This window comes from Rattus norvegicus, chromosome 1, assembly GCF_021556685.1.
Source record: "Rattus norvegicus strain SHRSP/BbbUtx chromosome 1, alternate assembly SHRSP_T2T, whole genome shotgun sequence".
NCBI classification, from domain to species: Eukaryota; Metazoa; Chordata; class Mammalia; order Rodentia; family Muridae; genus Rattus; species Rattus norvegicus.
Genome location: NC_141534.1, coordinates 107,565,206 through 107,577,411, shown reverse-complemented (window position 1 = coordinate 107,577,411; position 12,206 = coordinate 107,565,206). Strand labels below are relative to the sequence as shown.

Genomic DNA, 12,206 nt, shown 5'->3' with positions numbered 1-12,206 from the left:
TTTTTTTTTTAGGTGATGCGCGCGCACGCGCCAAAGAATTGTCTCCCCGGGTCCGCTATTTGGATCTGGGTCCGGCCCTCGCGCGCTCCGGGCCAACGGCGACCCGCCCAACGGCTACCGAGACCACGCCCTTTCTCTGATCAATTCGGATAGGCGGAAAGGAAAGGGGCCGGACTTGGCTGCAGCCAATCATCTAATAGAAAACAGAAAAGGCGGGAAAAAGAGGAACCAAAAGGAGGCTAGAAGTGGCTCCCGGGAGCAGAAGAGGAAGCCAGGCAGACAGAAGAGTCTACCCTCCCAGAGAGGAGCACTGGTCCTCGGCCCTCGGAGAATAGGTGGTTCTCTTCAGACAGCGTCCCCCTGGGGTCTCAACACTTCCGCCCCCACGTCCTTAGAAGGGAAGCCCCTAGTCTAAGAAGGTTGCCATGACTCTCATACTGAGTGGCAGCTGGTTTCTTGAGGCTTCAGTCTGAGACAATATGTCATCCTGAGACAGAGCTGAAGCCTAAGCAAGGCTCGTGTAATGGAAAATGACCCAAGTTAAGGAACACCTCAAATATCCCTGGGCTCTTCATGGTCTTCTATACCTAGGGGCAGCTGCATTCCCTCAAGGACCAGTCTACAGCCCCCTCACTAGTGCCCCATGTCCTGAGGTCCCTAATTCCACTGCCTCAAGCCTCCATGCTGAGGGCCCAGCAGATTTGCCACCCCTTATCACCCTCACCCTGTATTCCCAAAATCCAGGACCCTCAGAACCCTCTGGCCCTTTATCGGCACCTGAGAACTCCAATAGCCCTGCAGCCTACATTTCCAACCTCTAGGGCCCGAAGCAGCCTTTCAGCTGTGCTCCCATTTCCAGACCCTCCCTCATGCCCTATCTCTCCAGCACCTAGGACCACCCGGCAGTTTCTCATTCCATATTCCTGACAACTGAAAACTGGAGCAGCCAGCCCCTTCATCTCATTCCCTCTGTTCCTAGGGCTCCTAACAGCCTCTCAGCCCATCCATTCCCACCCAAGCCTGGGCCAGCACTCCCTGCTCCCAGGACTTTGACCTTGACATTCCCATTCCTGTTGTCTTGCAGCAGCTGAACCCTGAGGTGGGCCTGAGGCACACAGGCAGTGGCACCCAGAAAGCAGCACCCAACAGCCCTGCTCCTTCTTCCCAGGACACTCAAAGAAGAGCAGCCACTATGCACCTCCCCGAAAGCCTGCAGGACCTGGCAGACAGTGAGACTGTGCGCTTTCTGAGGAGACCAAAGAGCGTCTCAAGGATCTTCGGAGGGGTGAGATCCTAGGGTTCAGGACACAGGAGACATCCAGGAATGGGGTGGAGGGGGGGGGGTTGGTGTGGTCAGTTAGGGAGACAAACAGACAGGAGCCCAAAGCTGATACCACCTTTTACTGAGTATCTGGTCACTAACCATTGTCAGCATCAAATGAGTCGTCACAAGAAAGAACCCCCTCATGCCTGGGCACAGTCTGTAACACCAGCATATGAAAGACTGAGATGAGAGGGTTGTAACAGGTTTGAGGCCAGCCTTGGCTACTGTGTAAGAAAACAAAAAAAGTGAAAGAACCCTTCAAAGGAGAAGAAAAGTAAAGCCCCCCCCAAAAAAAACCCCATAATTTTGATAAATGGCATCAGTGTTTGAAGACTGCTTGTCCAGTGGGGTAGCCACAAGCCACAGAAGCAACTCCACTTCCAACCCATTCAATTCAAATCATTAAATTGCAATCATGGTGGCCATATTTCAGATGCATGGTGGCCACAGGTGCCTTGCAACCCTCCAGTAGGACAGCATAGATTGAGGACATTTCATCATACCAGGAAGTTCCAGTGTACAACATCCATTAAAGTTACCACAGACAGGGGGCAGAGCCACTCAGTTCTCGGAGATGCTAGGACCCATCCATTCTCTACTTCTGAGGTCTCAGCACAGAGCCAGGAAGACCATGCACCAGACCCAGGCACCAGATGTGAGCAGTCACTGTGCCAGGCCTGATGTGGGTGCTCTCTGTGCATCCACTCCTGACCACCACATTCCCACTCATCCAGCCCACTCACGCTGTGTCACCTTGAAATGGAACCAGCCACTGCCCGTCTCTGAACATCAGTACAGGAGTGTCTATGGGCTTCGACCTACACTGCTTCCTTCTCCTTTGAAAGATTTTAAAAGTATATGTATGTGGCTTCATGAGTTTACGTGCGCCACATGCAAGCAGGTGCTGGTGAAGGCCTGAGGGGCTCAGGTCACCTGGAACTGGAGTTGGAGCCGGTTGTGAGCAGCCTGCTGTGGGTCTTAGTTACGTTTCTATTGCTGTGAAGAACGTAACCAAGGCAACTCAAAAAACGAAGGCATTTAATTGGGGGCGTGTTTGTAGTTTCAAAGGGAGAGTCCATGACCACCATGGCAGGGAGCAAGGCAGCAGCAGGCAGGCATGGCGCTGGAGCAGTAGCTGAGAGCTTACCTCTTACCTGCAAGTTGTGGGGGAAGGGGGAGAGAGAGAGGGAGAGGGAGGGAGGGAGGAGAGGGAGACGCACAAACTGGAATGGCACTTGAAACCTCAAAGGTGCTTAATGACATCCCTCCTCCAAAAGGCCACATCCCCTAATCTTTACCAAACAATTTCACCAACTAGAGACCAACCATTCAAACATATGAGTCTGGCCAAGGTGTGGTGGCTACACCATCAATCCTAACACTACAGAAGCAGAGGGAGAAGGATCTGCCTGCATTTGAGACCAGCCTGGTCTGTATAGCAGGCTCCAAAACTACATAGAGAGGCCCCGACTCAAAACCAACAAAAGAACAAAACAAACCCAAAAACTCAAACACACGAGCCTGTGGGGGCCATTCTCATCCAGACACCACACACAGTAAACACTCGTAACCACAGAACCATCTCTCACACACACCCGCTTCTACATCCGGGTGTCTTTTGTTTGTTTTTGTTGTTTGAGACAGGGTCTTATTTTGTAGCCTAGCCCAGGCCAGCCTTGAATGCACAATAGTCCTCCTGTGTCAGCCTCCCTGGGTGCTGGGGCTATAGGAATGAGCCACCATGTTCAGCCAGCCTGTACTAGTTGTGTTGCTACCCCTGGACAGAACTGACAACTCAGGCAATGATCAGATGGGACAGGGCTATGGGAGCAGGAGCAACCCTCTGACCTGGTTCTCCAGGGAGAGTCTCCAGGAAGTCGGCATTCTCTTCCTCCATATGTTAAACTCCAAAGTCTTTCCTCAGTTCCCAGGCCAGAGAGTCTTCTCTCCATCCTCTGGAACAGAGCCCAGACAGGGCTGGCTTTGAGGCCTGGCCTAGCCATGAGTCCATTTGAGGGACATAGTACCCTGTTAGCTGGGCTGTCTCAGGCATAACCAGCAGCAACAGCAGCAGCAGCAGCAGCAGCAGCAGCAGCAGCAGCAGCACCTTTCATTCCCAGACATGCCCTTTGGCTCAGTAGTTTACATGGTCAGACTCTACCTGTGTGGCCTGAAACAGCTTCTCTGAACTTTCGTGTCCTCATCTGGACCCTGAGAGTCCTCAACCCGCCTCCTGGGCAGGACTGCTGTGAAGATGAAACAAGGCAATACAGAGACAGGCTGACTAGTGGGGGGCTGGCATGTGCCAAGCTCTCCTTAAATAGCAAGCATTGTCACTGGAATAACTCTCAACTGTGAGGGAGGGGAGGGTTGGAGGAACCTGGCATGGCAGGAACCAGTGCCACACTGCCTTTCTTCCTTGTGAAAAAGGAGGAATTGTGACTGCCACACACCACTCCCTGGTGCCTTCTGTCCTCACCACGACCTGTAGCAAGGACATATTTGTATAATCCCAGAGGAAACTGAGACTCCTAGAGGTGGAGTGACTTGTCAAGGTGACCCATTTGATGAAGGAGTCAAATGCACTCACTGTTTCCAGTGCCTGGAAAGTAGAGGCAAGAATAAGGGAGCGGGGAGCCCAGGTGGGGATGGCCCAGTGCAAGCTAGGAGAGAGGCAGCCAGCCGTGCCAGACCATATGGTCACAGACATGGCCCATGCCACCATCTCCCTCTGCCATAGTCCTTCTCCTTCCCCTAGCCTGGTTCCTCAATGGGAGTCTCTGGGCAGCTGGTGCTTATGTCCTCCAGCCGCCTGCCAACCGGCGCCTTAACTCAGGAATCTTTGCTCTCTCCCTGGAGACAAGACAGGGGAGGTGCAGAAAAGAGACTGGACACTGGCTTCAAAGAAATGGTATCCACAGGGGCTGGAGAGATGGCTCAGTGGTTAAGAGCACTGACTGCTCTTCCAGAGGTCCTGAGTTCAAATCCCAGCACCCACATGGTGGCTCACAACCATCTTAATGAGAGCTGATGCCCTCTTCTGGTGGGTCTGAAGACAGCTACAGTGTATTATAAATAAACATTTTTAAAAAAGAAAAAGAAAAGAAATGGTATCCACAGACAGCTGACACCCTTCCCCACATTTCCAGTGCCCTAGGCTTTACCATAGACAACAGCCCCTGGGGCCTGGAAGTCAGGAGTGCAGACTCAAGCCCCACTCTAGAGCACTTAACGTTAAGGGTCTGCTTCTTCTTCTTCCTAGGTGAGTTCTGAGAACCATCGTTGTCCTGAGCACTTACTTACTAGGCCTGGGCCCCCACTGCCCTTCTTCACAATATAGACACTGAGAAACTGAGGTTCCGAGGTCTGAATAACTTGCTCAAGCCCACACAGCTTGGCTGAATCAGGCACATGTGGCTTTTCCTACTGCACTGTGATGTAGATTTATCAAAAATAGAAGTGAAGTCATAACACTCCCTCTGTGGACTGGTGCACAGTTGCAGGGAGGTAGCACAGGTGAAAAGAATATGAACTGAGGAATAATTGAGGTGCCTCCTCTCCTCGACTGAATTGTTCACTCCCAGACCAGTGGTTGTCACTCTTCCCAATGCTGCGATCCTGTAGCACAGTTCCTCATGTTGTGATGACTCCAACCATAAAATTATCTCCATTGCTACTTCATAACTGTAATTTTGCTACTGTTATGAATCGTAATATAAGAATCTGATATGCAGGATATCTGATATGTGACCCACAGGTCTGTCCCAGACTATCTTACAGCCTTCCTTCATAGATTAACCATAAAGTTCTTGGCAAGAAGAGAGACTAATTACTGTGCTTATAAAGCAATTAGAGCAAAGAAGAGAGGGGCAGGACAAAGGCAGGTAAATTAAGGTCAGCCTTCATCTCATACCCCCACCAAAGGACGCGAAAAGAACAAGGAGCCAGAGCTGCTGTTCACACTCATTTGCCGAGGCCTTGCTTACACTTGTTCGTGCAGACATACACAGACTCCTGCAGAGCCTGTCCCCGGGATACGGATTTATCCACATTTCCATTCTTCCTTCTGCACAACTTCATTGCTTATAGTCAATCCCATCAATCACCGGATCCAGTTTTACATCCAAAACGTCTCTGAATTGCTCAGGGCTCTGATTCCCCCTACCAACCTGCTCTGTGAACTTCTGCCTCACCCTTACCCCTTATCCAGGCCACTGGCCACATAACCCCAGAGAACTTTAATTCTTGGGTCTGTTCCTGGCTATCTTCTTAGAACATTCGATGCATGAGGAAATTCAAATGAAGGGCTAGAGAGATAGCTCTTGCTCTTCTAGGGGACCCAAGTTCAACTCTGAGCACCCACATTTTAATTTTCACATATCCGTAGATCTGTTGAGGTCTTTTGAGGACCAGCCCTTGCCAACATGTGAGCCTCACTTCACCTCTCAAGATCTCTTGTCTCTTTCTGATTCTTGAGGCAGAGTCTCATAAAGTCCAAGGTGGCCTGGAACTGGATATGTAGCTGAGGCTAGCTCCTAGCTCCTGCTTCCACTTTCTGAGTGCAGGTCCTCAATCTGTGAGTCACACCTTTGGAGGCTGATGACCCTTTCACAGGGGTCACATATCAGATATTTTGCTTATTTAGAGTTTTTACTGCTGTGACCAGACACCATGACCAAGACAACTCTTATAAAGACATTTAATTGGAGCTGGCTTACAGGTTCAGAGGTTCAGTCCATTATCATCAAGGCAGGAGCATGGCAGCATCCAGGCAGACATGGTGTAGGAGGAGCTGAGAGTTCTACATCTTCATCTGAAGGAAGCCAGGAACAGACTGGGCATCCTCAGGCAGCTAGGCGGAGGGTCTCCGAGCCCACCCACACAGTGACACACTTCCTCAAACATGGCCACACCTTCTCAATAGTGCCACTCCCTGGGACTAGCACATGCAAACTATCACAGACATTTACATTACAATTCAATACAGTAGCAAAATTAGTTACGAAGTAACAATGAAACTAATTTTATGGTCAAGGCCACAACACAGGAACTGTGTCAAGGGTTGCAGCACAGAAAATTGAGAAGCACTGGATTATAGGCACACAGCACTATATCCTGCAAAACTCCTTTAAGGTCCAGATCTTAACTTACGCCAAAATTCAGCCGAAGGACTTTGGATTCCACCCAAAGTTCAACTCCTGTCCACTCACTCCCCAGCCATGCAGACTTACCCCTCCAGCCAATTCTACACCATGTGAAGGCTGTTTCCGCACTAAGAACTGATCCCGTCCTGCCCTGCCCTGCCCTGCCCTGCCCTGCCCTGCCCTGCCCTGCCCTGCCCTGCCCTGCCCACAGCCCTCCCACACTATAGTCCCACTACTCAGCCCTTTTCGTCCTGGAACACCCATGTAGAAAGACCCTGAACCACTCCACTCTCCATCCAGTCGACTCACATGGATGGGTTCCTTCTATGCCTAACAGGGACATAACAGGACATAACAGTGTGACATAACTTGTCACACTGCAGTATGACAGGCTTCAGCCTTTCACAGATTTGTGCTGGTAGAAGGAACCACTGCTCCCAAGGCAGGATCAAGTTTGAGGCAGAGTCCAAGTCAGGCTCTGCAGCTTACTAGCTGATAAATTCATCTAGTTCTCCATCCTCTGTATCTTAGTTATTGTCAGAAAAGTGCCTGTGTCTCAGTGTGGCTTTAGGCTAGTGTCACAGAAGGCAGGTGCACAGATGGGGTGCAGGGCAGTGCTGTGTTGCTTATTTAGAATTCTAAAGCAAAAACTAGATGTAGTCCTACACCTGTAATCCCAGAACTTGGGAGGCTGAGGCAGGAAGATGATTGTGCGCTCAAGGCCAGACAGGAAATCCTGTGAAGTAAAAAAGCAAAATGTTGACATTTTAATCCTGTAATCAATACTGCATCTTTGTTTTGTCTTTGCACATTTTCCTGTATATTTTGACAATTTCAAACATTTCAAAAAAGTGAATTGAGGAGGGAGCTGAAGAGATGGCTTGACAGCTAGACGTCCAGCACCTACCGCACAACCTGTTAGCTCTAGCTCCAAGCAGTCCAATGTCCTCCCTCCCTTCCTGTGGCTTACACACACACACACACACACACACACACACACACACACACACACCACACACTCACACACTCACACACACACCACACACACACATATACCACACACACTCACACACCACATACACACACACCACACACACACTCACACACACCACACATGCACTCACACACACTCACACTCACACCACACTCACACACATACTCACACACACACACACCACACATGCACTCACACTCACACACACACACCACACATGCACTCACACTCACACACACACATACACACACACCACACACACTCACACACACATACACACACACCACACACACACACACACACATGACATAGATGTGTACAAACATGGGTAATTCAAAATCTTTTTAAAATGGGGGCCAGAATGCCAGGCAATGGTGGTGCACACTTACGATCCCAGCGCTTGAGAGATGGAGACAGGTGGTTCTATGAGTTTGAGACCAGCCTGGTCTACAGAGTGAGTTCCAAGACAGAGAATCCCTGTCTCAAAAAAAAAAAAAAAAAAAAAAAAAAAAAAGCAATGGGGGCTGGAGAGATGGCTCAGCTGTGAAAGCATTGGCTGCTGCTCTTCTAGAGGTAACAGGTTCAATTCCTAGCACCCAAAGAGTGGCCCACAAACTATCTGTAACTCCCCCCCCCCCAAATACTGCATTTGTATAGTTAGTGCAAAATACCCATACATATTAAATGAATAAATTTTAAAACTAAGAAACAAGTTGGGTGGTGGTGGCACATGCCTTTATTCCCAACATTTGAGAGGAAAAAGCAAACAGATCTCTGAGTTCTTGGCCAGCCTGGTCTACAGAGAGAGCTCTAGGACACCAGGGCTATACAAAGAAACCCTGTCTCCAAAAACAAATGTTTTTTAAAAAAAATTAAAATGAATTGGGGCTGAACACAGAGTAGAGTGTTTGTGTGGAGTTTGGGTTTGTGAGCCAGGAAGGGAGAAGAGGGGGACACAGAGAGCTATGTATGAGAGCGGGGTTGGGGTACCTCTTATTAGCTTTTAGAAGAGCAGGGTGGGGACCTCTTTTATGCTTTGAATAAGAGTGGTGGCAGGAAAGTCTGGAGCAAAGCAAGGATGAGTGGACAAAGCTTAAGTTAGCAGGAGAGCTTCGGATGCCACCATGATGGGCTAGGACTGCCCTGCAGCACTGGGAGCCTTGAGGGACTGTGGTCAGGAAGAACAGAGGGGACTGGGGTTTCAGTCAGAGCCCAGAGGGAGGAAAGGAGGTGAAAGGCAGAGATGGGGCTCTGAGGCTGGAACAGGAAGGGCAGCTGCAGAATGGCCCATCCCCAGGGCGCCCACCCAAAGGGAAGGACATCTTGGAGGGGCACTGAGGCCAACCCTGTCTGTTGTGGTTCGCAGGTCTTTTCCCTGGTCATCTTTTCCTCTCTACTAACTGATGGTTACCAGAATAGGACGGAGTCTCCTCAGCTCCGCTGCGTACTCAACAGCAACCACATGGCCTGTAGCTTTGCAGTGGGAGCTGGCTTCCTGTCCTTTCTTAGCTGCTTGGTCTTCCTTGCCGTAGACGCCCATGAGAGCCGCATGGTAGGCACCCGCTTTAAGACAGCCTTCCAGCTCCTGGACTTCATTCTGGCTGGTGAGTTCCCTTCTTCAGCTCTCTCAGGCTCTTCCCTAGTTCCTACAGGTCACAGTCCTGGGCCACCCACCAACCTGTGCCTGATGGTCCTCCCACTGTAACAGTCTGACTATGGCTCCTCCCAGAAGCATCTTCTAGTCCTTGTCCCTTCCAGCCCCCTCTCTGCCTCTAGCCAGAGTTGCTTTTCCCTCACATTCATTTCTGTGGCCCACTAAACATAGCCTGAAAAGCCCACCCTGTGGCAGGAATTTGATTTAGAGTACCGAACTGTACCGGGTACTGTAGTCATGTGGACACCTACTGGGCACTTCCAGTGTTAGGCCTGTGCCTCCTCTCCTCTAAAGGGTAAGTCCTGCCCATCTTCTCATTTTACAAGAAAAGCTGAGGCTGAGGTGGTCATGTGACTGAACCACTGCTTCCTTGTAAGTGGCAAACCCTATGCCTCAAAGCACAGCACAGCCTCCATAGCCATGTCCCACTGTTCAGAAAGCGTGGTGAGCATTATTTTATGTAGGAGTGCTCTGTCTGCATGTACACCTGCCTGCCAGAGGAGGGCATCAGATCCCATTACAGATGGTTGTGAGCCACCATGTGGTTGCTAGGGATTAAACTCAGGACCTCTGGAAGAGCAGCCAGTGCTCTTAAGCACGGAGCCATCTCTCCAGTCCCACAAGCCCACTCTTTATACCCAGATTCCGGATCCTCTTCACTGCCCCTCTGTCCCTCCCCAGGAGCCATTCCTGGCACCTCAGGGCCAGAGGCTGCTTCTGTCAGAGAACCTCTGCAGTGGGAAGGTGCTGTCCTCAGGGTGAAGGACCCCTTCACATATCTATAGCTCGTGAGCATATGAGGTGTGGCTGGCCCACAGGGAACTGGGTTCCTTTGTGATTCTGATGAGGTTGAAGCTGAAAGGGTGCCATGTTAGACTTGGGAGCTCCACTCCAGAAGTTGGATTTTGGGGATACCAAGGGATTTGGGTTGGCACCAGGGGTGTCCCAGGACTCTGTAGCCCACCCCAGCACACTTTGCCCCTGCCCCAGCATGCGTTCTCAGGTCTCTTCTTTCCTTGCCCCTCCAGTCCTCTGGGCAGGTGTCTGGTTTGTGGCCTTCTGCTTCCTAGCCAGCCAGTGGCAGCATTCGAAGTCCAAGCACTTCCTCTTGGGGAGCAGCAGCGCCAAGGCAGCCATTGCCTTTTCTTTCTTCTCCGTCCCCGTCTGGGTGAGGACAAGCCCTGGCCCCACCCAGGGTGGGTTGGGAGGGCTGTACATCTAGTGACTACGGCCAGGACTCTCCCCGGGCCTCTGCTGTCATCTCTAAGCCTGCCTTCCTCAGGCATCCCCATCCCAGGCACCTCTGGGCAGTGAGCAGACAGCTATCCACTGCATCCCCCAGGCCAGTCCCAAGGCCTCCCTCCCATCCTAGCCAACTTAAACCCTGCCCTTTCCTGCCCACAGATACTCCAGGCCTACCTAGCCTTCCAGGACCTCCGAGAAGAGGCTCCAGTCCCCTACAAGCGCTCCCTGGAGGAGGGTAGTGTGGTGCTGAACACCCTCTCTCCATCATCCACCACTAGCCCCGCCAACCCTACCGTCACAGGCCCCAACAGTCTGAGTTACAGCAGCTCAGCCCTGTCCCCCTACATGACTGCTCCAAAGGCCCCACGCCTGGCCATGATGCCAGACAGCTAAACAGCCTGAGTACACGAGTAAACGGCCCCTCCCAGGGGTTTCTGAACAACCCTGTCCTGTCTGTTCCTCTCTCACCCTTGAGTGGCAGGAGGAGGAGGGAGACCCCTGCCACAGGTACATTTCTACTCCCAAGTAGTCACCCTGTTGAGACAGGACACCCTGCCATGTCACCTGCGCCTTGAGCCCACACTGGCCTTGAGGAGGGGGCACAAAGGCTTCATGCTACATCTGAGGCTGAGGCTGAGGGAGAAAAGACTGTCTCCTCAGAGTACCAGTGAGAAAGAGTGCAGCCCTGGCCCAGCAGCCCACGGTCTTCACCCCCATAGAGATGAAGGCAGTCAACAGCAATGTAAGGGCTCAGTCAGGGCGCCGAGGCCATGGATGAGACCAACTCAGGGGAGAATCAAATACATCCAAGGCTATCATGGGAGACAGGCAAGTGTTCTAGACCCCCCCAGGTCACCAGGCCACACACCTGCTGAGAGGGATCAGCAATGGCTCCTTGTACCAGAGAGATGATCTTTACCCACCACCCAGCCAAGGGGCTGAGGACACAGAAACTCTCAAGGTTTCATTGAGAAAAGAAACAAGTTAGTTTTTAATATATTTCATTTAACTTAATATATCCAATGTGTTAACTGTTGTAACAAATAATCAATATGAAAATTCAACTTTCCTTTTTCTCTTTGTAAAACAGGGTCTCATTGTGTAGCTCGGGCTGGCCTGGAACTTACTGTCCCCAGTCTCGTACTGGGATTACAGGCAGGTGCCACCATTCCCAGCAGGGACAGTTCCCAGGCAGCATTTTATATCCATTCTAACTATTAAAGTCCACTGTGCGCCTTCCCTCACCACACGGCTCACTCGGATCAGCCATGCCAAGTGTCATGGATGAGCGACCGACTGGCAGTGCCTCTCCTGATCCTTCTGGCGGTTTCTCTAGAACAACTTAAACATCTTTTTTGGTTGTTGTGGTTGTATTTGGTTTTGTATGTGAAATTAGTGGGTGACAGACTTTTAAAGGGAGCGAGGACTAGCTCAGTGGAGGGCTTGCTCAGCACGCACACCCCCGGGTTCATTTAATCTCCAGCATCACATAAACCAAATCGACAGTGACATCTATGATCCAGTCTCTCAGGACAGAGGCAGGAAGGTCATAAGTTCAAGTTCAGGACTAAGGGATTTGAGGCCAGTCTAGGATGTGTGAGACCCTGACACACAGTGAAACCTGTACAAGGGGTGGCATGACCTGCAGAGCATTTACAGAGTAAATGGACAGAGTATACACGTTATGAGATCACATTTAGGCTCCAGCATGTCCTTTTTGAGGGCCTCCTGTGTGTTAGGCACAGAAACCACAGAGCATTGGCCCAATGCAGAGGAGAGGATAGGAGAGTGACAGAGGCCCTCTGCCCTGGGAAATGGGCCCGAGCCTTCTATGCTGTCATGAGT

General features: G+C 51.0%; 1 protein-coding gene across 3 annotated transcripts; it reads left to right on the top strand.

Moving 5' to 3' along the window:
* Positions 1-222: 222 nt before the first annotated feature.
* Syngr4 (synaptogyrin 4) lies at positions 223-11,425 on the top strand. Of its 3 annotated transcripts, none has more exons than NM_001025644.1 (5): positions 223-335; positions 1,085-1,285; positions 8,829-9,066; positions 10,145-10,284; positions 10,521-11,425. In NM_001025644.1, the coding sequence occupies exons 2-5, from the start codon at positions 1,193-1,195 to the stop codon at positions 10,752-10,754; spliced, it is 705 nt and encodes a 234-aa protein (NP_001020815.1). In that variant the 5' UTR covers positions 223-335; positions 1,085-1,192; the 3' UTR covers positions 10,755-11,425. The 3 variants fall into 3 exon arrangements, with proteins under 3 accessions (NP_001020815.1, XP_087511193.1, XP_087511195.1); XM_087655067.1 differs by having other exon boundaries at positions 257-335; positions 1,088-1,285; positions 10,521-10,803; XM_087655069.1 differs by lacking the exon at positions 10,145-10,284 and having other exon boundaries at positions 257-335; positions 10,521-10,702.
* The last annotated feature ends 781 nt before the right edge of the window (positions 11,426-12,206 follow it).